General features: G+C 43.0%; 2 protein-coding genes across 5 annotated transcripts in view; one reads left to right on the top strand and one right to left on the bottom strand.

Moving 5' to 3' along the window:
• Positions 1-4,646, bottom strand: part of PCNX2 (pecanex 2) — a 152,911-nt gene extending 148,265 nt beyond the window's left edge. For all 3 annotated transcript variants that reach the window (XM_071806293.1, XM_071806294.1, XM_071806297.1), the window contains exon 1: positions 4,479-4,646. In XM_071806293.1, coding sequence (XP_071662394.1) covers positions 4,479-4,631 — 153 coding nt within the window. In that variant the 5' untranslated portion in view covers positions 4,632-4,646. The remainder of the gene's footprint in view (positions 1-4,478) is intronic.
• Positions 4,647-8,607: 3,961 nt separating this feature from the next.
• The window catches only part of MAP3K21 (mitogen-activated protein kinase kinase kinase 21), a 42,918-nt gene continuing 29,073 nt past the window's right edge, over positions 8,608-22,452 (top strand). The window contains exon 1 of one of the 2 annotated variants that reach the window (XM_065835442.2): positions 8,608-9,420. In XM_065835442.2, coding sequence (XP_065691514.2) covers positions 8,691-9,420 — 730 coding nt within the window. In that variant the 5' untranslated portion in view covers positions 8,608-8,690. The remainder of the gene's footprint in view (positions 9,421-22,452) is intronic. The other variant, XM_065835443.2, reaches the window with a different exon arrangement.

The following is a 22,452-nucleotide window of genomic DNA, read 5'->3' as shown; positions in this document are numbered from 1 at the left end:
AGAATGATAACCAAGTACCTGTAATGATGTGTTGAAAAGAAGGATTTGTTCAGTTTCTGAGAAATCTCTTCAATTATACACTAAAAAGCACAGGCCAACTGCTCATTACTAAGTAACAGCTCAGGATGAGCCACTAGAAAATAAATGCTCTATAGGAGATATTAATAAAGCTTAATTAATATTATATGTATAATGTCAAGAGGACACAACAAAAACAGACCACCATGAATGCAGTCTGTGGATTCACAGAGCACACTACAGGAAAGAATCAAAGGAAGTTCCTAGATGCTGAGTGGAAAAGAGGGCCAGTTATAGCAAATGCTGAGTGCTGCACGTTCTCATCCCTGCCTTGTGATCAGACCTACCGGGGATGCACCCGAGCCAGCCCGTGCTCCCCCTGCCCATCTGCTTGGGATATACAGCGTTTCCCCCATGTACATGCCATGCATGCTCACAATTCCAAGCTTGCCTACGTATAATAAGGCCAGCACACCCTTAATATCCTGAATCTTGGGGCAAGTCAAGTAGTACAAGCCGGCAGCTTGCTCATCGCCCACGTGAGCAATTAGGAGAAAGGTGAAGCTGAAAATGGAAAGGTTTCGATTTTCTGAATCAGGCCTCTTGCATAAATGTACAAGCGTCATACAACTGCAGTTCGTGTTCCCAGGTAAATAGGTGAGAGCTATCAAACCTGCTTAAGCTAAGGAGAAATTAAGTTACAGACCACTGAGGAATTACATGATAGATTCACTTTTGATGCACTATAGTTATAATTAGCCTGGTTTCCTATGGAAATGAGGCTTTATAATCATGCCATGTGTCTGTGTATTCATCATCTCTCTCCATTCCCTCTGCTGAATAACTTTTTAATTCTTTGGCTACTTTCAACTAACTTTGAGAGAATGCACCCCACTGGGACAAGGTCACGGCAGCACATCTCCTGCATTAACAAGAGGAACCCACACAGCTCTCTGGCCTTTTGAATGCCACCCCAGTGACAGGAAAAGCTTCCATTGAGCCGACATCTTATTAGAAGCTAAAAAATAAACCATCCATAAATACAAATTCATTAGAAAGCAGGCTTTGTGACATCCCACAGGTTTCTGTGGAAATTGTAGCCCTAGCTGTCTTTGCTCTTGCCCAATTAAAAACTGTACAATAATGTACTTTTTGTTTTCCAGTAGCTTCTGCTGTTATACCCTGCACTAGAACAGCATGGGGTCACAGTGCAGGCTGACATGTTCCAAATGTGACCTGGCTTACTAGCGCAAATGCAATAGAGTTGACCTGCCCGTGTAGGGAGGGTCTACGCCTGGGGCTTCTGCCTGCCTAGAGATCGCTCACAGAGGAACCGTCAAATTCTTTTCAACGTCTACTAAAGTTATCAGAGTATCACAAAGGCAGAGGTGACCAAGTGATATACTTCCTACTAGAAAGGTATGTAACCTTTGAACCAAGTACCACACCTTGTAAAGTAGACTGAATGATTAAAGTTGATTAGACCCAGATGTATCCCAGCTGATGCCTGGGCAACTGAGGCATCAAAGGAAGACAGTGCTGGACCTGGGCCTCACTGCCTTGGTGTGCTACACAACGTAAATGAGGAAACTACCAAATAAATACACAGTCAGCCACTACCATCAGGCTTGCAGAGGTATGAGTGGGAGATATAACACTGGAGCCAAAGAGAAATATTTTTATGTTAATTTAGCTAAATTAATAACCAAGAGATGTCTGTCCCACAGTATAAACATGGAAAAAACAGATAGCAAACAAAATTCCAGGGGTGTACACTCAGTTGTGTGTATCCTGTCACACAATAAATACAGTAGGTACAGCATAGCCCACCTCTCTTAGTACAGTGTAGCCTATCTCTCTTCTGTGGAAGTACATGTACCCTTACTTTTACAGGGAGATAAAGTGGGGCAAAGTGTGGCCAAACGGGACTGGAAGCAGCTGACACACTGCAAGTTTTATTACAGTTTGCTTCTGAGTAATTTATGTGCCCACACCCTTATACTGCCATGTTGTACTTCTCCTATCACAGCATGATTTGAAGATCTAATGCGTAAGAAGTAACAACCATGTAAGTTCAAGGGCTTCCTGTCCAACAAAAAGCAGAAGAAACTTGCTAAGCCATTCTGGGGACTCACTGAAATGTGGATGCACATTCTCTTGTGGCTTGTAAAATAAGCTATAGTACAAGCATTCCAAATCTCTGCATCGCCGGTGTTTCACTGGGGCTAAATTCAGTCCAGGGGCTTTGTATAACAATTACCACTATTTTCATGCACAAAACACCTGGGAACCCTGGACTGTTTGGTGGAATAAGATAACTTTAATTCTTAATCTATTATGAGAGTTGACATGGCAAAGTTAGAAGAGATCTCATTACAACTCTGAAAAATAATATCCAATATACATTTTTATACATATTTCTTACTACAAAGGATAAATGAGAAAGAAAAGGAAGAGATGGAAACAGAGATCTACATTTTCAGGAGTGGGGAAGCTAATAACAACCATTAGCATCGAAGTACGCTATGCTGACAAAGCGAGAGAATGAAATCCTCAATTCACACAACAGAAACAACTTGATACTATAATCTTCTTGATGCTACTGTCAGCACGTCTCTGCTGAGCCAGTGTGAAAAATCTAAAACCAGCTGGAAAAATTTTTCCATTTCATTCAAATCAAACTGTTTCAGAGAGACTTTCTGAAAGTGTAATTAAGATTATCCCAAGCAAAAGAAAATACTAAAAAGTAGCACTCTGATTTGTTTTGACTTTGCCATTTCAAGAAATGTCAGTGACTGCTTTAGCTAAATCCAAAATTACTGATGTCAGGTGTGTAACATGAATATCACCCCAAACATTACTGAATATAATAGTATAAATAACATTTCCCCAATTAAATCCTTTAGTTAAAAAGTGAGTTCAAGTTTCTAAGTGGCAAAAATACATGCCTCACACAAAATTTACAAAGTCTAACCACTTAAAAGCATGAAAACAAATACTTGAGGAAATTATTATTCTCAAGCAGCCAGCATAATAAAAGCATTATTCTTATCAAGATAAGGAATTCCCATAGCAGTACATCAGCTCAAGAACACAAGCCCTGCTTTAACCAGGTGATTCATCAGAAAAGTCAGCCAGTCTGCAGAAAAAGCAAGTCCATCTAGATAGGCAAAGATGAAGCCTGATAGGAAGTTCAGTAGATAAGTTAGGTTTTATCCCCTTCCCTTTAAATAATGTATTTTTTTTTTTTACCTTAGCTCTGACCTACCATCTTTGTATCCAGTGTTCTTTTGTGCAACCTTGCATGCCTTCTTCCATGCTACTAGTTCAGAAGTTTCCCACAAGGAAATACATACTCTTTCAGATACATACTTAACGTCAACTGGAAAAAAGTTAACCTTAACTTTTTATTTTTAATCACACATATCACTTTGACAGTAAATTCCACAACATAAGACTCCTGCTAGTTTACAGAGGAAATAGACTCTGTCAATCAGAAAAAAGCATATTGTCATCTTGGTCCATTAACTCCATGAGCCGTGCTTACAGGAATTCACTGCAATCCATGCCACAAAATATGGTATATAAATTGATTTTTAAAAATACAAGGTTTCATTTTCACTGGGATTGCAGAGGGATTCACGAATGCTCTTTGCTTTACAAAATCAGGCCAATATCTGACCATGAAAAGAAACGTATTTAGAAATTTTATCCCACAAAAAAATCCTACAGAACTTAGTTAAGAATTTTGTTGAGTCACTGTGAGAACCAAAAGGATGTAAATAGTTTCCAATGCAGGCAAAATCAATCTACAATCACTAAAAAAGACGCCAATGAATAGATACGATGATCCAGCAAACTGTATTTTTAAGTGAGAAAAACACAGTAGGAAAACACACAAAAATAGAGCAAAAGTTTCAAGTTTTCAAGGAAAGTAATTTTAAAGTCTGGCAAATAAACTCTAGTTATTTAAATTATTTATTTGTAATGTTTAAATTTCAGCACAAAGGGAGCTGCATGTCGCCAAAAAACCACGTGACTCACCAGTGACATTCAGCAAGGCATATTAGCTACTTGGTTTGGGGATTATTCCATTTATTTACCCTTCTCAGCAGGTAAGACTGGAACAGACTTGAAACAAAAAATGTATCTAGAAGTTTTTGGTTTGGGTTTCTTTCTTTTTTTTTTTTGAACAAACGTCCCCACAGTCATTCAGCGTTCACAGCGTCCACCATCGCACCCTTTCCCAGGTAACTCTACCCAAGAGGTCCGGCCCCAGACTAACCCCCTTCACCTTTAGACACAAAATCCTCACCTGAAACCCAATACGCCTATGTTTTAACCTCCGCCCAGGGGTCAGTTTATCCCCCGTTGCCCTCACCGCTGCTGCCTCCACGCCGGGGTCCGCGGCGCCCCCTCCCGCCCCGTTCAGCCCCCCCGCGCCCCGGGCCGGCTCTCACCAGGTGCAGGGCCATGGGCAGCGTCAGCAGGAACAGCCACAGATAGAGGTGGCAGCTGTTGGTGAAGGCTCCCTGCTCCGGGTCGTGGTACCAGCCCCCGGTCAGCGCCGCCCACACGCCCTGCCCCACCAGCCGCGCCGCCGGCGAAACCATGGCCGCCCCCCGCCGCCACCGCCGCCCCTCAGCCGCCCGCCGTCGCCGCCATGCCGGGCGCCCGCGGATTCTCCCATGGTGCCCCGCGACGCTGAGCATCCCGCCCGCCCCACCCCGAGCGCCGCCGCCGGGAGGGCGCCGCTACGGGCCACCCCCTCTCCGCCCCGGGCACGGCGTCCCCCTCGTCCCCGCCGCGGTACGGCGCGGGGGGCGTCGCCCCACTGCCGGGTCGGGGGACTAGGCCCGCCTGTCGGGAGTGGGCGGCGGCGTACGGAAGCCGCAGGGAGGAGAACGGCCGGGCGGGGGCGGGGGACAGCTCTGGCGCGGAGGCGTCCGTCACCGCGGCGTTCCGCCCGGGGCGACAGAGAGGTTGCTTCACAGGTGCAAAAAATGCGCGGCAAAGGAGCAGCATCGGCGTCAGCCAGCTGGACTGCTCCCCTCATCGGTCACATACGCCCCGCCGCCTATGTTTTCATTGCCAGTTATTAATTTTACCTGAGGCATCACGAGTTTTTGAGCTTTGAGCTCTACCCGGCTTCAGTGTTGACCTTTTTGTGTTGCTTTGGACAGGCAGGTGGAGAAATTCTGTAAAAGCCTTTAGATTTCTTTCAAGAATGAGTTTTGTGTTAAAGAATTTCACAGCAGCTGACCTCAAATTAGCAAAAGGTACATGAGGGACAGGGCAAAGACAGGTGTGGGAAGCAGCGAGGAGAGGAGCTGAAGTGGAGGATGGAGTCAAGTGAAAGCTTGAGGCCAAAGGCAATAAAGGATATGGGATACGGATACAGGGCACAACCCTGAAGGAAGAGGTGTAAGGCTGTGCTGTGAACACCACAATCAACTGTACATAGCACTCCCTTCCTCTCACCCTCTGCCATCAGAAAATAGCTGTGAACTTCAATTGTATGTCTCTCATCAACCTCTCTGGGGACTTTTCCACGTGTACAAGCTTTTATTGCAGTTTTGTGAAGGATGCATGTATGAAATGGAGGCAGCCATGCAACTTGCACATTTCTGGACCAAATTTACCCCACTTTGATTGTTCCTGACACACTGCTCCAGCACGCCTTGTATGGACTTCTTAGACAAAGACACCAGAGATGCAACTAAACGATCATATTTGTGAAGTAACGCACCACATCTCAGCTCACTTCCTGATGTTGCAGATGATGTGGCCGCAGTGGATGCCTGTGTTGGCTTGATGGGAGGGATGATACAGCAGCACGGCTGGCAGGAATGGCACCGCTTCCTTCAGGGGCACTGGCACCCTCACACATCTGTGGATCTGTAGCCATGGGGCTTGAGTACTTGTTTGGTGTGTGCTTGGTAAGCAGGGAAGTCTTTTGATCTGTGTGAAGGAGGCACAGTCCCAGCACTGCCTCACGTGCCTCCCCTGTGTACCGATCCTACCTAGACTTCTTTCTTGTTGAGTGGAAATTTTTTATTTTACCCTTTCCAAATTCTTTTCAAAGATGACAAAGTTAGTTAACACAAATCTAATTATCAAATCGAGTGCAATAGCCTGCTATGAATAACATTTTTAATGTGTAGTAATTAAAAACAGTAATTTAGCAGAAACCACTGAAGTTCTCTTCCATATGCATACTGGCAAATAAAAGTATTTACATGCATAGCACCAAAAAAGAGAGATGGGTAAGAAAAGGAGGAAATTAAAAGCTTCTTCAAAACCTCCTCTGTTTTTGAGCCCTCTAACTCAAGTTAGTTATTATTTGGAAGCCCCTGATGGTGAAGGCTTCATCAGGATTGATATAACACTGCGTCTTGTTAGGGTGACTTGTCCACTCATCTCGCAAATTTTCAACTCTTCCTCATCTTCAGATGATGTTGACACTAAACAATTTTTGCTATCATTGTACTTGCAGGAATGAAGGGTCCCTGTAATTTCCAGCTCAGGATACATGTTCTGGACACAGCGCAGATGCACAGAACTACACCTGCAGTTGCAGGAGTGCCAAAGATGAAAAATGTGACCGCTTTTCTCTCAAAAGAAGCTAATGACAGACTGAGCCGAAAACTTTGGCTTCTGTCCGCTGTTCTTCCCAACGGTGACACCACTAGGTGGTGCCACCAGAAACGTTACAGCCGCTTCACAGTGTTCTCCGCAACGTCATTTCCATTATCAGAACTCCTAGGAACACCAATTAGATCCCAGGATCCTAGAGCACTAGCTGCTGCAGAAACACTGAACAACGAATAACCCAATTATAACAGTTGCTAGTGGATAATGGTACTTCAGAGAGCAAATTTTTGAATAATAGCTCCAAATAAATATTTTAACTTCTCACTGTACTGTAACCAATGCCTTACCTGATCCAAAACATTCCACACTTAATTAGTTCCCGCAGATTCCTTTAGATAACAGATAAAGTTCAAGGTGGAATTTGTGTGGCAGAATGCTTGTATTACAACATACTTTATGGCTTTTATAATAAAGCAAATACGCAGATAAGGAAAAGGCTTATAATTATCCCTCTGAATAGCTGCAAGGTATTCTCTTACATTAAAGGAAATGGGAAAAGACTAAATAGACATGCTGGTTCTGCATTCTTTCTTTCTGGTTAACATGGTTCAGTAAGTCACCTTGTGTGTAATTTTGTTTTTGCCTTGTGTGTAGCACTATAGACACAGTTTAGACTGCGGAATAAACATGAATTTACGATTTTTTGATACAGTGATTTTAATTTTTTTGAATTACTGTCTTTATGTTGGAGCCTTAGTCCTGTGATATCCAGTTGCAAATTTTGTGATTATGTAGGGACATACAGTGTTTTGGACGTGGGGTGCAAGAAGTTGAGAGGCATTCATCACATTTTTTCTACCTGGCAGGGCAGTCTGGCACTTTCCCCAAGCATTTTCTTTTCACCTCTGGGCTTCTGCTGGCAGCAGCCACGTCCAGAACCACAGGTATTGCAGCACAAAGTGATCAACTCTGAGGGTAAAAACACATCTCCTTCCACTTTGAACCACGCTTCCCACAGTGCTGAGAAGAGAGCACATCCTCAGCCCACACACTTCCCTCTAACTTCCAACGAAGCGACTAGTGCAGTTTAGGAAGTGATACGATTTTTTCACCTAAGGTCAGTTAAATCTTTATCCAGAAATAGCACATACACAGCATTTTCCAGGCAAGCTCCTAACGACAGGATGGTACAATCGCGCCCCGGAGCTGAGACCGTCTCAGTCCCTGCGCGGACGGGACAGTGAGCAGGGGACGGAGCCGAGGAGTGGCGGGGCGGGAGGAAGAGGAAACACGAACTGAGGAAGTTCAGTTTCTTCAGAAACTGCTTGGGTTTTATTCTGGTGAAGTCCCAACACCGTACAACGAAGGAAAGGGGAAGCTGCCGGCAGAGGCACGAATCCCTCGACCTGCTCTGCCGCCCGCGAAGGACACAGCAACCCGGGGCGGGCGCCTGAGGACGGCCTGCACCGAGACGCCGCCGCCCCCTCTCCGGGGGCCACCGGCTCACGCCAGCACCCTTCCCGGCTCCGCGCAGGGCGGGCTTTGGCCACCTCTGCTCCAGCCCTCCCGGGACGACGCTGTGCGGCGGGCTGGGCCCGGCGGTGCCTTCACGTCTGGCCGGACGGGACCGTTGCGATCGCCCCGCCCCCCGCGGCGGCCGGAGCCTGCCAGTCTGCACGCGTGGGAGGCCGGGCGCGTGCACTTACCTGCCCGCACGCCCGCCGGCCGCCCGCGCCCACCGCCGCCCCCCCACCCGCCCCCGGCGCTCGGCCCCACGTGACGGCCGGTGGCCAATCCCCGGGGGCAGGGCGCGGAGGCGGGAGGGAGAGGGGCACCGCCACTCCCCTCCCCGCCTTGCCCGCGCGCGCGCGCTTGCGCCCTACCTGCCGGAGCCCGGCGGCGGCGACGGGGCCGGGCGCGCCCCGCCCCTTCCCCGGGCCCCGCCCCTTCCCCCTGACCGGCGCCCCCACCCCTCCCCCTTCCCGCGGCTCCCCCTCGGCGGCGGCAGGTGAGGATGCGGCTGGGCGGGCGCCCCCGCGTTGGCAGCGCTGGCGGCCGCCGGGGCTGAGGTCGCTGCCATGGCTGTGCCGGGCGCCGGAGCGGCGGGCGCTGGCGGGGGTCCGTGCCCGCTGTGGACGGCGCTGTACGACTACGAGGCGAACGGTGAGGACGAGCTGAGCCTGCGGCGGGGGGACGTGGTGGAGGTGCTGTCGCAGGACGCGGCCGTGTCCGGCGACGACGGCTGGTGGGCGGGGAAGATCCGCCACCGCCTCGGCATCTTCCCCGCCAACTACGTGACCCGCCAGCCCCACGGTGGGGCGGCGGGGACCGGCGGCGGGCGGGGGAATCCCGCGGGGAGCCTGACGGAGATCGACTTCCAGCACCTGGAGCTGCAAGAGATCATCGGCGTCGGGGGGTTCGGGAAGGTGTACCGGGCCACCTGGCGGGGCCAGGAGGTGGCCGTGAAGGCAGCGCGGCAGGACCCCGACGAGGACATCACGGCCACGGCGGAGAGCGTGCGGCAGGAGGCCAAGCTCTTCTCCATGCTGAGGCACCCGAACATCATCGCCCTGCACGGGGTCTGCCTGCGGGAGCCCAACCTCTGCCTCGTCATGGAGTTCGCCCGCGGCGGCTCCCTCAACAGGGCCCTGGCCGCCGCCGCCCCCGGGGCCGGGGCCTCCCGCGGAGGCGGCCGCATCCCCCCGCACATCCTGGTGAACTGGGCGGTGCAGATCGCCCGCGGCATGCTCTACCTGCACGACGAGGCCATCGTGCCCATCCTGCACCGGGACCTCAAGTCGAGCAACAGTGAGTCCCGACCAGGGGAGTTGGGGGTGAGGAGGGGCCTTCGGGCCGCTGCGTGCGGGGAGACGGCAGCCGGGGGGTCCCTGTTCCTCCGCCGCGGCCGGGCTGCAGCACGGCGCCGGCCCCTCGCCTGAGGCTGCCCGGCGGCGGGGGACGCGGCGGCGCTGGCCGTTGCCGTGGTCGCGGTCCGGCGATGGGCGGCTCGCTCAGGAAACGTGTGGCCGGGCCTGGACGGGCACGGTCCGGGAGTCCGGTTTCACCGGGAGGTGGGTTTTGCAAGGTGGGCGGCTTGGGCACCGTCTGGCAGAACCTGGGTCTGGCGGCAGGTTAGCTGCTGTGAGCTGGTTACAGACCCGCTGTGGAGAAGTGGGAGAAGAGGGCTTACTTGCAACGCATGCGAAGTCCTGTTCTCTTGGATGTGAGCTCATTAAAAGCAAAGAGGGATAAAACCCTCTGCATAACCACTCTTGCAAATCCACTAGACTTCTTTTACTCCAGTGCGTTGCTTTAAAAGTCACAGTAAATGAAGTGCCTTGTATATCGCTTCTGTTTTGCTGCCCAACAGTTATGTGTGCTTCTGTTCTTCATTGCATGGCTTCAGCATTGCTACAATTCATTCACTTAGTGAACACTGAGGTAGAAATTACAGTAGCTTAAAACGAGTAGAAACACTTGTGCAGTTGCCAGATTTGCTTTCATCTGTTGGCACGGACAAAAGCACCTGAAAGAGTGAGGCAGTTGCTCAACTCATGCCATCCTTGGTCCGCCTGTCAATACAAGAGCATCAAAGATTTTGGCAGCCGTGGTGTTGGAAGGCTGGATTACTAGAAGTGTTTATGACTTACCGTTATAGTTGTGTTTTGAATTAGTGACCTGAAAGTGGAAATCTAGGTGCTTCTGTAAATGTCTGAAGCCATCATTGCATTCTTTCCTTTTTGTTCTGAATGGCTCAAATTGCAACAATATTACCTCTTCTCTCCGCCCCCTGCCCCCCCCCCCCCCCCCAGTTAAGAGTCCTTAACTAGTTCAGTAGAAATAAAAAAGCTCCATTCAAGTTGGAAGCAATTTGTTTAAAGGCCTTTGCAGTGTGTCTTGAAGGTCATCATGCATGGGTTGTTAAGACAAGGCTCAGTCATGGGACCCTTCCTGAGAATACTTTCACTATTTGTTTGATAAAGAAAGGACCTAGTTCATCTGTGTTTGTGGTTCTGTTTTTAGCACAAGATGGTGAACTCCTGGAACTTACCTTTAGGGTCATGGCCAACACTTTAATGTCTAGCAAGTTGTCTGTGGGAAGCTTGTGCCTTCTGAGTTTGCTACTGTGTACAGAGTGAGCTGCTATACCTTGAGTATTTAGTGCCTTTCCTTAGACAAAGTGGGTAGCTGCACACTGGCCCCCTAAGGTGACAATGGCAGAGTCTGTATCTGAAATGAATTAATAACCCTGAGATGGTGACTGTTGTGAACTGATTACCATTAACATCTCTGTGTATGTGAATAATAGCAGGACATTTAAAAAATATACTTTTGATTGTAACCTCAGCATATGTGCCTGTTTACTGCTTTTTATTACTAAATGTTGTTGCGTGAGTGCTAACTTGGCTACTTAGTTTTCTCACCCGTATTTCTTAATCTTAGCAAAGCTTGAGAACGTTATTGAATATGCTAAATGGAATTATGTCTCTTGATAATCCAACTAAATTATAATGTTGGAAGACAATGGTGTGCTAGTGGTACAATATATCATAGTACTTAAGTTCAACAACATTAAGTTAAAATGGCTGCTAATCAAGACAATATCCCCTGTTCTGTTAACTCATTTATTCATCAAAGATTTCACTGCATTCTTCACTACAGTCCTTTCCAGTCTTATGCAGTGGGAACAGAAAGATGCCAGGGTTGACCGATTGAGTTGCTTGGTGTGGATAGTAACAGTTCAGCAGTGGCTGTGGCTGCGAGATGCATCTGGCTGCAGTGTTCCTCAACTGCTCATCGCTGTTCTCCATGGACTGCTAATGGTGGCAGTTTGGTGCTCTCCATTAAGCAGCCTTAGGTAGGAGGAGAATGTATCAGTTTTGTGCTAGCTTAGTTATTTTTGTTAAGAAGGAATTGGAAAAATGACCGCCCTTAACATGGGATGGTAAGGAATGATCACCAACCAATTTCCCTAGCAAATAGGCAGGAACTAATTTTTCCAGCCAGGGGAAGGCACCCCCTTTCACCAGTATATTTCGTCTGGAAAGGGTGTATGTCTGGCTTTGTTGTTGGCAGGCAATGAGCAGAGCAAGCATCTCAAAGGCATTTGTGTTATTTCTCTCTGAGCAATTCTATGGAGTTGGGATCTATAGGACATCATAGCTAGGACAGTTTTGCTGATGCCAAATTGACATGACTGGAGAGAAGGTGCTAAGAATGGAAGAGTCATGAAAGCAGCAAGATTTTGTTACGAGCAATGACCATCTAGGTTTGTATGCACAAGTGTCCTTGGGCTGCTTTTGGGAGGTGGGAAAAGGTTTTTGTTTCTGATAAAGCAAGAAGAAGGAAATAAATAGGGAAATGTTTTCTATATTGGGAAGAAAAACTAACAGACTTGGTTGTGAAGGCTGAAAAAGGAAGTAAGGGTGAGTTCAACTGGTAGCAGATTTTCTTCAATTCTGGAGTCCATGGAAAATAAAAGTAATGTTTTAATGTTATTCACAAGTAGACCAAACAAAGGTCCAAATAACTCTTTCAGCTTTGGTTAAGTGATGAAATGAAACATAGTAACCATAGTCTCTAATGTTACTTTGCAAATTTTGGATGCTTTGTAAAACCTTGTGTATGTCACAGGGTACAAAGTTTCTCTGAAAAAGAACATGTGCTATTTTGAGCATAACTTCCTCATAAGCAGTTCTTATGTTCTTACGTATACTTTATAGATTAAGGAGACAATCTAAAATTAAGGATTAAGAGGTGGACTTTACCTATCTAAAATCTGAAGAAAAAGTTTGAAAGAAAATTTGAAATTTTGCAAACCATCATGGGTAGTCAAGGAGTTCTGAATTAAATGATACTTTGACTGAAAAGCAGATACCTTAAAAACTGAAAATACCAACGTTCTCAAGTATATCTCCTGGGTACAAACTTAGTCTTGATTAAGCATGACAGCTAATTATGAAAAGATTAAGTTTTACTGCAAAACAAAACAAAACACGCAAAAACAAAACCCAGGGATTCATCTACAAGATAGGACACTGATAGTTACATGTGGTTTTTTTTTAGTATATCTCAACTGTTTTGCTGACTCTTTGAAAGGGCAACTTTTTTTCTCTAGGGGAATCAAATTGCTTTTTTCTGGGCAAGGACACCTTGTTAGTTATGAGACCTATGGTTGTTTAAGGGCTTGGTGCACCCTTTTCTGATTATTTTTTAGTATTCTGAAGAAAGCTAGTAATAAGTTCAGATAGACTTTGCAAGTTTTTATTTTCTAGAGCCTAGCATAGAGAAAGTGGAGGTTCATGTTTCTGGGATTTCAGACTGTGCAGTACTTCTGCATTAAAAAACAAATAAAAGCACTTTATCTCTAATGCATTAACTTTGTGTACTTGTAGGAAGCGTTACAAAAGGTTTTGAATATCTTGCTTACCACACAGGCCCATCCAAGAGTACAAGTAAAGCACAAAGTTGATTTAGTGCAGATTGTGTGTACTAACACAATACTGATAAAGCACTCAGTACTCATTTGTTGTAGATGGATATGCAAGTAGGGCTCAGTTTGCTATGGCTTTCACCAGCTCCTCCGACATCCCGGGATCCTTTGCTGCCCTCAGCTCTATGAAGTGTGTTGATTTTATATCACTTTTTGAAACCGTCAAGGACAGCTTGAGTTTCAAGGATTGTTGAATAAGGTGACAATGCTGAGAGTAACACTTGAAATCTGAACAAATCGAACATGCAAGAGAACAGTGAAACTGCAATTGGACAATCCACTTTAATGTGACATTCTTCAAACCAGTCTCATGAAAAACATTTGGAAAATAGAAATCATTTGTTTTTAAAACCTCAAAAGGAAGTGTGATGTGGTTTGACGGAACTGTTGAATCAGTTGCTTTTGATGAGGGAAGATGCCTTGGAGTTTTGAGAAAAGCAAGAACAAATTATCTCTGGTTCTTTGCTTTTACAGGTTATTTGCACCATGGTTGCTCAAGTTATACTGTTAAACACCTTTACAATAAGATAGGTAGGTTTTCAAGAACTCATAAAAACTATTTTCCTCTAACTTCTCCACCTAGCATCTTTATGCTGTTTGGGGAGAGGAAGAGCAAGAAACTGGAGTTAAGCCTATCTGCCACCTCCTGAGCAGATTTGATTTATTCTGAAACCAGTGGGGTGCATAATTTGTTTCTTGGCTTGGTTTTGAAGAGAGAAGACTTGTTCACATCACAAGTAGAGCTCTAAGGGTTTCTTAGATCTTACTAAATGCTTGAAAATTCAGTATCTTCTAATGTACAGTTATCAAGTAAAAATGTAATTATGTGGTCTTTGGTAGTTTTGAGGGAGAAGAGAGATGGCTTTTGAGCACAATGGAGTTTCAACCTAACTTTCTTTGTCTGGAAATAAATTTCCGACATGTCCTCTAAAGGCAGTGAAACTTGAGTTGTTTGTGTCAATACCACTGTGCCAGTTACTGCTCACCTGTTACACTGTAACAAAACTAGTAAACTTAATTTTCTACTGGTATGTGTTTTACATCTCGTGGCATTCTCCTTTGTGGAACTGCTGCTCTTCTGTTCCCTCCTGCACCCCTAGTGTCCCACGGTGGCCACCTTCAAGGCTGGGTGACTCCTGCACCTCCTATAGCAGCCTGCACATGCCATAATGGGTCTGAAACTGCATGTATTGCCTGGCTAGCTCCAAAACTCCTACTGGTCTGCCTCTCTGAGCTCTGGAAAGGAATGAACTTTTTTTTTTTTTTTTTTTTTTTTCCCTTGGCAGAGCTAACTGCAGTTCCTCTTCTGTAAGGCAGCTGATTTCATGAAACCGTAGGAACCGTATCTCTGAGAACATGGTATCGCTTTGACTAATGTCAGTCAGATAAAACAGTGGGGCCAGAAGTTATTTACCAGTTTAAAGTTCTTATGCTATGGTTTTCCATGCTGTGTTCATATAGAAAGTCATGGCACTCAAATGCTTTGCACTATTCTTAATTATTTAAATTGCATAAAGCTAGAAACTGTTCCAGGTACACTGGCTTCCTATCTCATCTCTGTGAGTGGCAGTAGCCCTGCCTTGTGTTTTGCTGTGAAGATAATGCTACTGCATTGCAACATAAGAACTGGTCGTACATCCCGAAGCATCTGGAAATGTATAGCAGAAAAGCACCAGACCCCAAAAATCAAACCACCCTCATGCAAAAGGTGGTAGGATTGCAGAATTTTGTCAGTTTGGGATACGGCATCTCTCTTTTGAAGGTTGTGGTCTATTAAAAGGTAGCATGCCATTGAATTCTAGTAAGTTTTTTGTTTGAATATAGTTATGTCACTTGAAAATGTTCTACTGTAGTTCATAAAATATTGCTCCTAGTAATTTGCTTCATTATTTGATGTGTGCTCAGACTTTGTAGATAGAGATTTCATTTTTTTTAAGAGACCCTGAAGGCTTGTTGGATTCTGTGGGAGCAGCAAATGCTTGGCTGCCTTGAGCTATAGTGTATCCTCTCCCAGTTCACCAAAGGAAATTCTTTGGTTTATACCTGTTTTATATTCACTTGATATATTTGCTTGCTACATGTAAATACATTGTGTATTTTGTGTTCAGAAAAGAATGCTGGAATTCAAGAAAGGACAACGTTGAATATCTGCTCGAGTTGACTCAGTCTACAGTAGAAATACCTAGCTCTAAAATGTCGCAGTTGCTTATTTCCAGTTAAAGGATATGTTTCAGCATTTAAAATTAATATTCAGGAACTTAATGATTTTAATACAGTATCTTTCATTTGAAATTTTGTGAAACACAGAATCACCTGTAGTCCTACTACTCTGTGGCACAATGTTTGTTTGTACAGTCTGTAGGCTTCCAGAGGAGGAACAACATCCAGCAATTATTTTATTTGTAGATGAAGTCTTAATTGCAATAGCCATTTATTTGACCTTGATCTATTATCTTTTAAATTTGCTAGCATTTGATGTTTTTCTGTGTCTCAAGTCTGGGCATTAACAGGTGGGAAAAAATGCTCATTAATTTAGAATGAATTCCCTCAAATGTAACAAGGCTCAAGTATATTTACATATAGTCCTTAATGCTCCCAATAATATTCTAGGATAAAACAATTGCCAAATGTAATATAATTAGTTTAAAACCCATGGACTTTCAATACCCTTATTTAGAACTAATTTTTAATACAGACTTTCATTTTAATGTTTTCCCAATGATGTCCATCTGACAGCTGCAGAGTTGTTCCTTATTTGTTGTTAAGACTCTTTGCATCTTTAACAGGTAGGATTATTAATTCAGGAATAATAATACTTTGATCTTTTTCTGGGTCTTGGTTGGTTCTTCATGTCTGTCTTCTCTCTCTGTCTTTGTTCTCTCTCTCATTGTAAGACACCAAGTGATCTGGTATACAGCTGTGGGAAGATTTTTCTTTTTACCTGCTTCATGTTGGACTCTTTCCCAGCAGATTTCTGCAGGAGGCTCATTTCCATCAAGGTTTCTGGTGATCTCTTCATGTCCAACATGGGGAGTCACAGCAAAACGTCACATTTGCTGACCATTCTATTTTGGGGTAGCATTAGAAACTGAAGCGTAGGACTTTGGATTAGAGTGTTTGTAATATTTATATATTAAGGAAGACTTGCATTACTTGGCTCTATTTTTTTTTTTTTTTTTTTAAGCTGGTACCTTAAGGATATAGTCACATACCTACCTCCCTATGAAAACTGCACTGAGTGAGCAAACCATTTCCACAGAAGTCAATGGAAAAACAGGCAGCTAAATACCTCCCACTATCTGTTAAAATACTTACACGATTTTGTTGACTCCACTAAAACTGAGAAATTAGTTTAACTGCTGACCCTAACACTTGTGAAATGAGGCATTGTACTTAAATAAACAATGCTAAATGGCGTTGGGATTTAGGCATCGATAATATTAGCCTAATTTTGGAAGAATTTGAGATGTAACTGAGTTTTCAGTTGCAGATTTTATTCCACCTGTTGGGACTGCAAGCACATTGAATGCCTTTGAATCCTCTTACCAAATCTTTAAAGTTCCATTAAAAATTTATGTTGTGCAACCTCAAAAGAACAGAAGTAACGCACCATTGAACTGTATTTGGATGTTCAAGGCTGTTTTGTGGTTTCTTTGACCTTAGAAGAGAATGGCTTTTTGTTTGCAGCCTGTAAGTTTTCTTATCACCAAGTATAAACGTTATTCTGTTTCAGTGTTTCAAATTCTGAAACACGACTGCCTTGTACAATGAACATTTTCAAGGAGTGTTTGCAGCATGGGTGATTTCTATCCTTGAATTTTTATTTCTGATGATGTCTTAAAATTTAAAGCACTGGAAGTCATCTCAATGACCTTCAGTAATAATGCTTCTAAATAGCATTATTTTTGAGCTTAGGTTTTTGTTTGTTTGTTTGGTGTTTTGGGGTTTTTTTATTTGTTTTGTTGGAAATTTTGCTTTTAGGAAAAAAAAAATCAGGGTATTGAAGTCAACAAAAGTATAGATTATATATAAAGGTAAAATATATTAAATACCAAATGACTTGACTGACTATAGGAGCGGTACCAAAGTAACAACTGTTGTCATAAATGTACATTCCTTGGTTAACGGTTTAAAACTAATTTCACCATTTTTACCTTGCTTGGCCATGTTACTGAGAGCTTACCTCAGATCAGCAACTGAAAGTAAGTGGATATTTAAATTTCGACCCACTTACTGCATCTTGAAGTCATGGGTTATACATGGTAAAATGGAAAAGTTATGTATCTGTATAATGTCACCACAGAAGTATTTTTCCTTCTTGGAGATTCCTGCCAAGTTTAACTTTTTTTTTTTTTTTTTTTTTTTTGGTGTGTGTGTGTGTGGGGTCATAGCTCCAGTTAAATCAGTCTTAGACATGCCAGTGTTAGCTGAATAATAATGCTTTGTTCTCATCATAGCGACTAAAATCTGTGTTTTGGCAGGTGTGCTATTAACTTAGAGCTGATAAGCCAGCCCTCTCCCTCCCTCCCTCCCTCCCTCTCTCTCCCCCTCCCTCCTTCCCTCTCAAAAATGCTTTGTTACTGTGGTTTTTTTATGGGAGAAATTAACCCTTGGAGCTGATTATACTTTAGTTCTAAATGTTTGGGCAGTTTTGTGATTTATTTATTTATTTTTTAATCAGAGTTAGATGTCACTGTTCTTCATGAAACTAATTGAGTTTATTTCCTCATGTGTTATGTAAAAATGAAAAATTTGTACTTTCTCTGCTCATTGCTGAATGCTATGCTAATTATTGAGTCAAAAGAGCAGGTTTTCCCTTCCATTTTCTCTTCCCAAGAGAAAGAGAGCACTGCCAAGTTTGCAGAGTTCTCATTTCAAAATAACTGTTTTGCCTTTGCTATTAAAAAAGATTAGAGTTCTTGGAAATGCAGGAATCCTTCCACTCCACAGAATTTTTTTTTTTCTCCCAAGTTTTGTATTAAAAAAAAAAAAAAGTTGGCTCAAAAACCCAGTCTGTTTCTTTTTGTTGTTGTTTGATGGCTGTTGTTTTCTTTTTCTGCTTTGTTTTGAAACAGGTTGTTTGTCAAAAATTGTTTTAAAGTAGTAAGGCTCTTTCTAATATTCTGTTTAAAAGAAACTGACAACCTAAGTCAGAATTCTTTATGGAGTGTAACCTATTAAAATTTATCATAGAAATGATATTAAAGGAGTTTCACATCAACTGGTGAGGTTCTAAGGGAACTCAGTGACTAAACTTGACAAAGCATCTACCATCAGAGTTTGTCTGGATTCAAAGCAGTAGGCATCTTCAAGGGGATGGAGAAAATGTTTTTGTCTTCAGTTAATTTAACTGGTTCTTTCCAATAGTAAATTTCATCGAAGATTATTTAATGATGGAAAAAAGTAGCAAAGCTGGATTCCATCTTTACATCTCTGACTAAAACCAGATGTAGAAGGTTAGATCTATTAATTCTGAAGCGTTGCTTGACTTCTCCCTCACTACAGCAGGCCACGTGTGGGTTCATTCAGCCACCACCTATGCCAGAGGCTCCCCCACTCATCTCCAGGCACAGGTTCTCCCCCCTCCCATGCATCAGTGGATTCTGCTCATCCCTGCCTGCACAGTCAGTAGGTCTGGGTTAAATCAGCTGAGGGATCCCACAGAGAACTACTCTAACCTGTTTTATTTGCAGGCTTCATTTTCTGCTGAGCTATCTAGTTGAGTCTCCCAAGACTACCCAATTGCTAGATTTAGTGGTGTGGGGGGCTATAAGTGGAGAGAAGGTTAAGGTAAGTATTTTAGCGACACCAAGCTCTTACTGTCTTAGTTGTGACATCAGCCTACACCCTTATACTTCATTTTGGTTAGTAAGTCACCTTTAAAGGTAGAATGTGTTTTTAATTTTCTATGTATGTATCTATATAGTTATATTAAACATTTCTAAACTTCCTTTGATTTGGAAGTGATATTTTTGTACATTAAATATTCTAGTTTCAATAGACCAAATAGACCTTCATATAGATCACAAAAAAAAAAAAAAAAAAAAAAGGCAACAAGGAAGTATGTAATTTCCGAGTGCAGTATGATCAGGAAAAATATGCCAACATTGTAAATACTTGTGTGTGTTCAGAAGCTGTGCATTCCCCTGATTAGCTTGAAATATCGAACTGCCTCAAGTCATGTTCTGTTTACTTCCAAAAAAAATTCCAAACCAAATTTGAATGAAATATTCTTGTTCTTTTAAATTAAATCTTCAAAAAATTATTTGACTAATGACAGTTAACATGTTAGGTCTGAAGGACAGGAACCTCTGTCAGCTCTTGCCCTTGGTTGCCATTTTTGAGATTATAAACTTAAGCTGCATTGCCTTGGTGAATTCTGTATGTCACATGACATGTATTGATTTACTTTGTTTTGAAGGAAATGGACAGGTCTTGAATTTGGGATAGGGAGGTGATTAATGTGTTTTCTGGAACTTTCTGTTGAAGGAAACTGTACCTGATGCGTTATATATTGGCTAAGATTCCTCTTGCAGTTTGAATAGAATAGCTTTAGTTTGCCTTGGTGCCTTTTTTTTTTTTTTGAATAGGAACAAGTTCACTAGAATCACCATTTCATAATAAAGGTGGTGTTCTTTAAGGAATGGGTACACAGAGTTCTATAGAGTTTGAAACTACAAGAATATCTCAGGATTGACTGGTTTGCCACCTAATTATTATTACCAGTTGTTTTTCGTATTTCTTTTTAATCTACCTGCGTTTTGGTGACTGTTTTTATTGCACAGCTGCCTTTTAAAAACTAACAGCAAGCAAAGAAGGAAGTTTAAAAGAAAGTAATTACTGTTTCAAATAAGTATGGAAGTTCCTGGTATGTGCCGCACAATGGAATGTTTCGAGTCTTAAAGCTAGGTTTCAGTGTCAATTGGTTTCCATGTTATTGTAAAATTATGGAGGAATTGCTGTGATGAGGTAACTTCTTGAATGTAGTATTTAAATAGAACTAAATTTAAGATTTTATTAAACAGGGAACTTGAGAACACTTAATGTACGGTCTGGTTTTGATTTTTTTTTTTTTTTTTTTGCTGATGCAATATCTAAATCTTGCCTTTTCAGAATCCACTGTTTAAATGATGATTATTTGAATGTCTAATTATAAATGTGTGTTATCTCTGGTACTTTCTCTTAAGACACAATAGAAATTTCTGGTTTGCATTACAGAACTACCTGAACAGCAAGTGAAGCACAAGTGGCAGGCAGAAAATGACTTGCAGCATCTGCAGCCTCTGCCAGTAACTTGTTAAAACTGCTTCTTTCTCTCAAGTTTCCATTTGCCCAATGTTGCGTTAAGAATAGTTATTAAAGAAGTGAAGGGGAAGCAAAAAATGGTGTTGCAAAGTGTGTTGAAGCTGTTGAAATCTCTAATCCCTCTCTCTCTCTCTCCCTTTGATTTCCTGCAGATAACCAAGTGACTCCCTGCAATTCTAATGCTTTGGTGGTTTTCTTGTGCCACTTGTTCTTCTGTGGGGTGTATTTTTCTTATGGGGTTGATGTGTATTTGTCAGTTTATGCTGTCAAGGACTCTTTGTGTCAAGTCTTGTCTTGTTTTGGCTTTCCAATTGGGAACACTTTGTTCAGATTGTTTTGGGTTTTTTTTAATATATGTTGGCTCCTGTGAGATAGGATTATTATTTTTTTTTTTTAATCTTTTTCTTTCCTTCTTAAGATGAATATTTTTAGACAAATACGTTTCAGAACAAAGTGTTGTTGAGTTGCTTTCAATTTAGTGTGAAAATGAAGAAATGGTTATATGCCTGCTATAAAGGGATGTAGATGAAAGAGGAGCACAGTATCACTATAATAAGAAGTAGATAAATGCCTCCTGCATTTGTAATCAGTGTTTAAAGGAAGAAATTCTCTTTCTGATGGTGAGCTCTAAACTTAATCTAGTGAGATAATTTCAATCTGACAGACACTGACTGAGATGAGAATAACAGTTGTTATCCTGAGAACCCATAGGAGAAAAGCAAGATATTTAAGCAGCAATGCTGTACAGACAAATATATAATCTTTTGCATGTATTTAAGATGTCCTGATCAGTTATTGTTTTTACTGTGGTAGTTAATTTGCAGTTTAAAAACTGGACATGGCTTCTATAAGCAGTGTTGAAATTTTAGTTTCTAATTACAATCTTAACCAAACAACAGCTCCACAAAATAGAGGCAGGTCTTTTAATATTGACAAGGTATTGTGTTTCCTTGACTAAATATGCAACCTTCAGTAAGTTTTTGTTTTCTGCCTGTTAGTTCCCACGTAAAGATACAAGGTAGCCCTGCTGGTTTTGTTACATGTCGATTTAGTGAATTAACAGGAACCAGATTCACTTGCAAACAGTTGGAGAGGGAACTGACTGGGTGAGGCGGGGGAGGGGGCGTGCCGCAGGTGACAGTAGCAGCTTTTTCAGAACAATCTCTACTTGTAAGCAGAGGAATATAGTATAATATATTTCTTTCTGGTATTCTCTAAGAATGGTTTTATCAATGGTGGTAAACGTGGGCACGTAAGCAGTCTTACCTATAGTCATAGTAACTTAAGTAGCTATGCTATTAAATAGCTTGTATTTGTGAAAGCCATAATAGTCAGCTATTTAGCAAACTGTAGAGAAGGTAGCAAGAAGCAGTCAGTGGAAAATAACTAATGTGAGAGAATATAGTTGCTTAACATTTTATTTTTAGTAGTGAGAAAATGGAGAATAAGGTATAGTAGAAGGTATAAAGAGGATAGGAGAAGATAGAATCATAGAATAGTTAAGGTTGGAAGAGACCTTCAAAGGTTGTCTAGTCTAACCCCCTGCAATGAGCAGGGACATCTTCAATGAGGTCAGGTTACTCAGAGCCCCGTCCAGCCTGGCCTTGAATGTTTCTAGGGACAGGGCATCCACCACCACTCTGGGCAACCTAGGCCAGTATTTACCACCCTCATTGTAAAAAATGTTATCCTCATGTCTAGCCTGAATCTCTCCTTCTTTAGTTTAAAACCATTACCTCTTGTCCTATTTTCACATGCCCTGTTAAAAAGTCTGTCCCCATCTTTCTTATAGGCACCTTTTAAGTACCAAAAGGCCACAGTAAGGTCTCCCTGGAGCCTTCTCCAGGCTGAACAGCCCCAGCTCTCTCAGCCTGTCCTCACAGCAGAGCTGTTCCATGTCTTTCCTTTGCTGACCCCAGGTGGGGTCTCACCAGAGCAGAGGGGCAGAATCACTTCCCTCGACCTGCTGGCCACGCTGCTTTGGATGCAGCCCAGGATACAATTGACCTTCTGGGCTGCAAGTGGACATTGCCAGATTGTGT

Source organism: Patagioenas fasciata, chromosome 3, assembly GCF_037038585.1.
Source record: "Patagioenas fasciata isolate bPatFas1 chromosome 3, bPatFas1.hap1, whole genome shotgun sequence".
Taxonomy (NCBI): domain Eukaryota; kingdom Metazoa; phylum Chordata; class Aves; order Columbiformes; family Columbidae; genus Patagioenas; species Patagioenas fasciata.
This window is presented reverse-complemented; position numbering and strand designations above follow the sequence as displayed.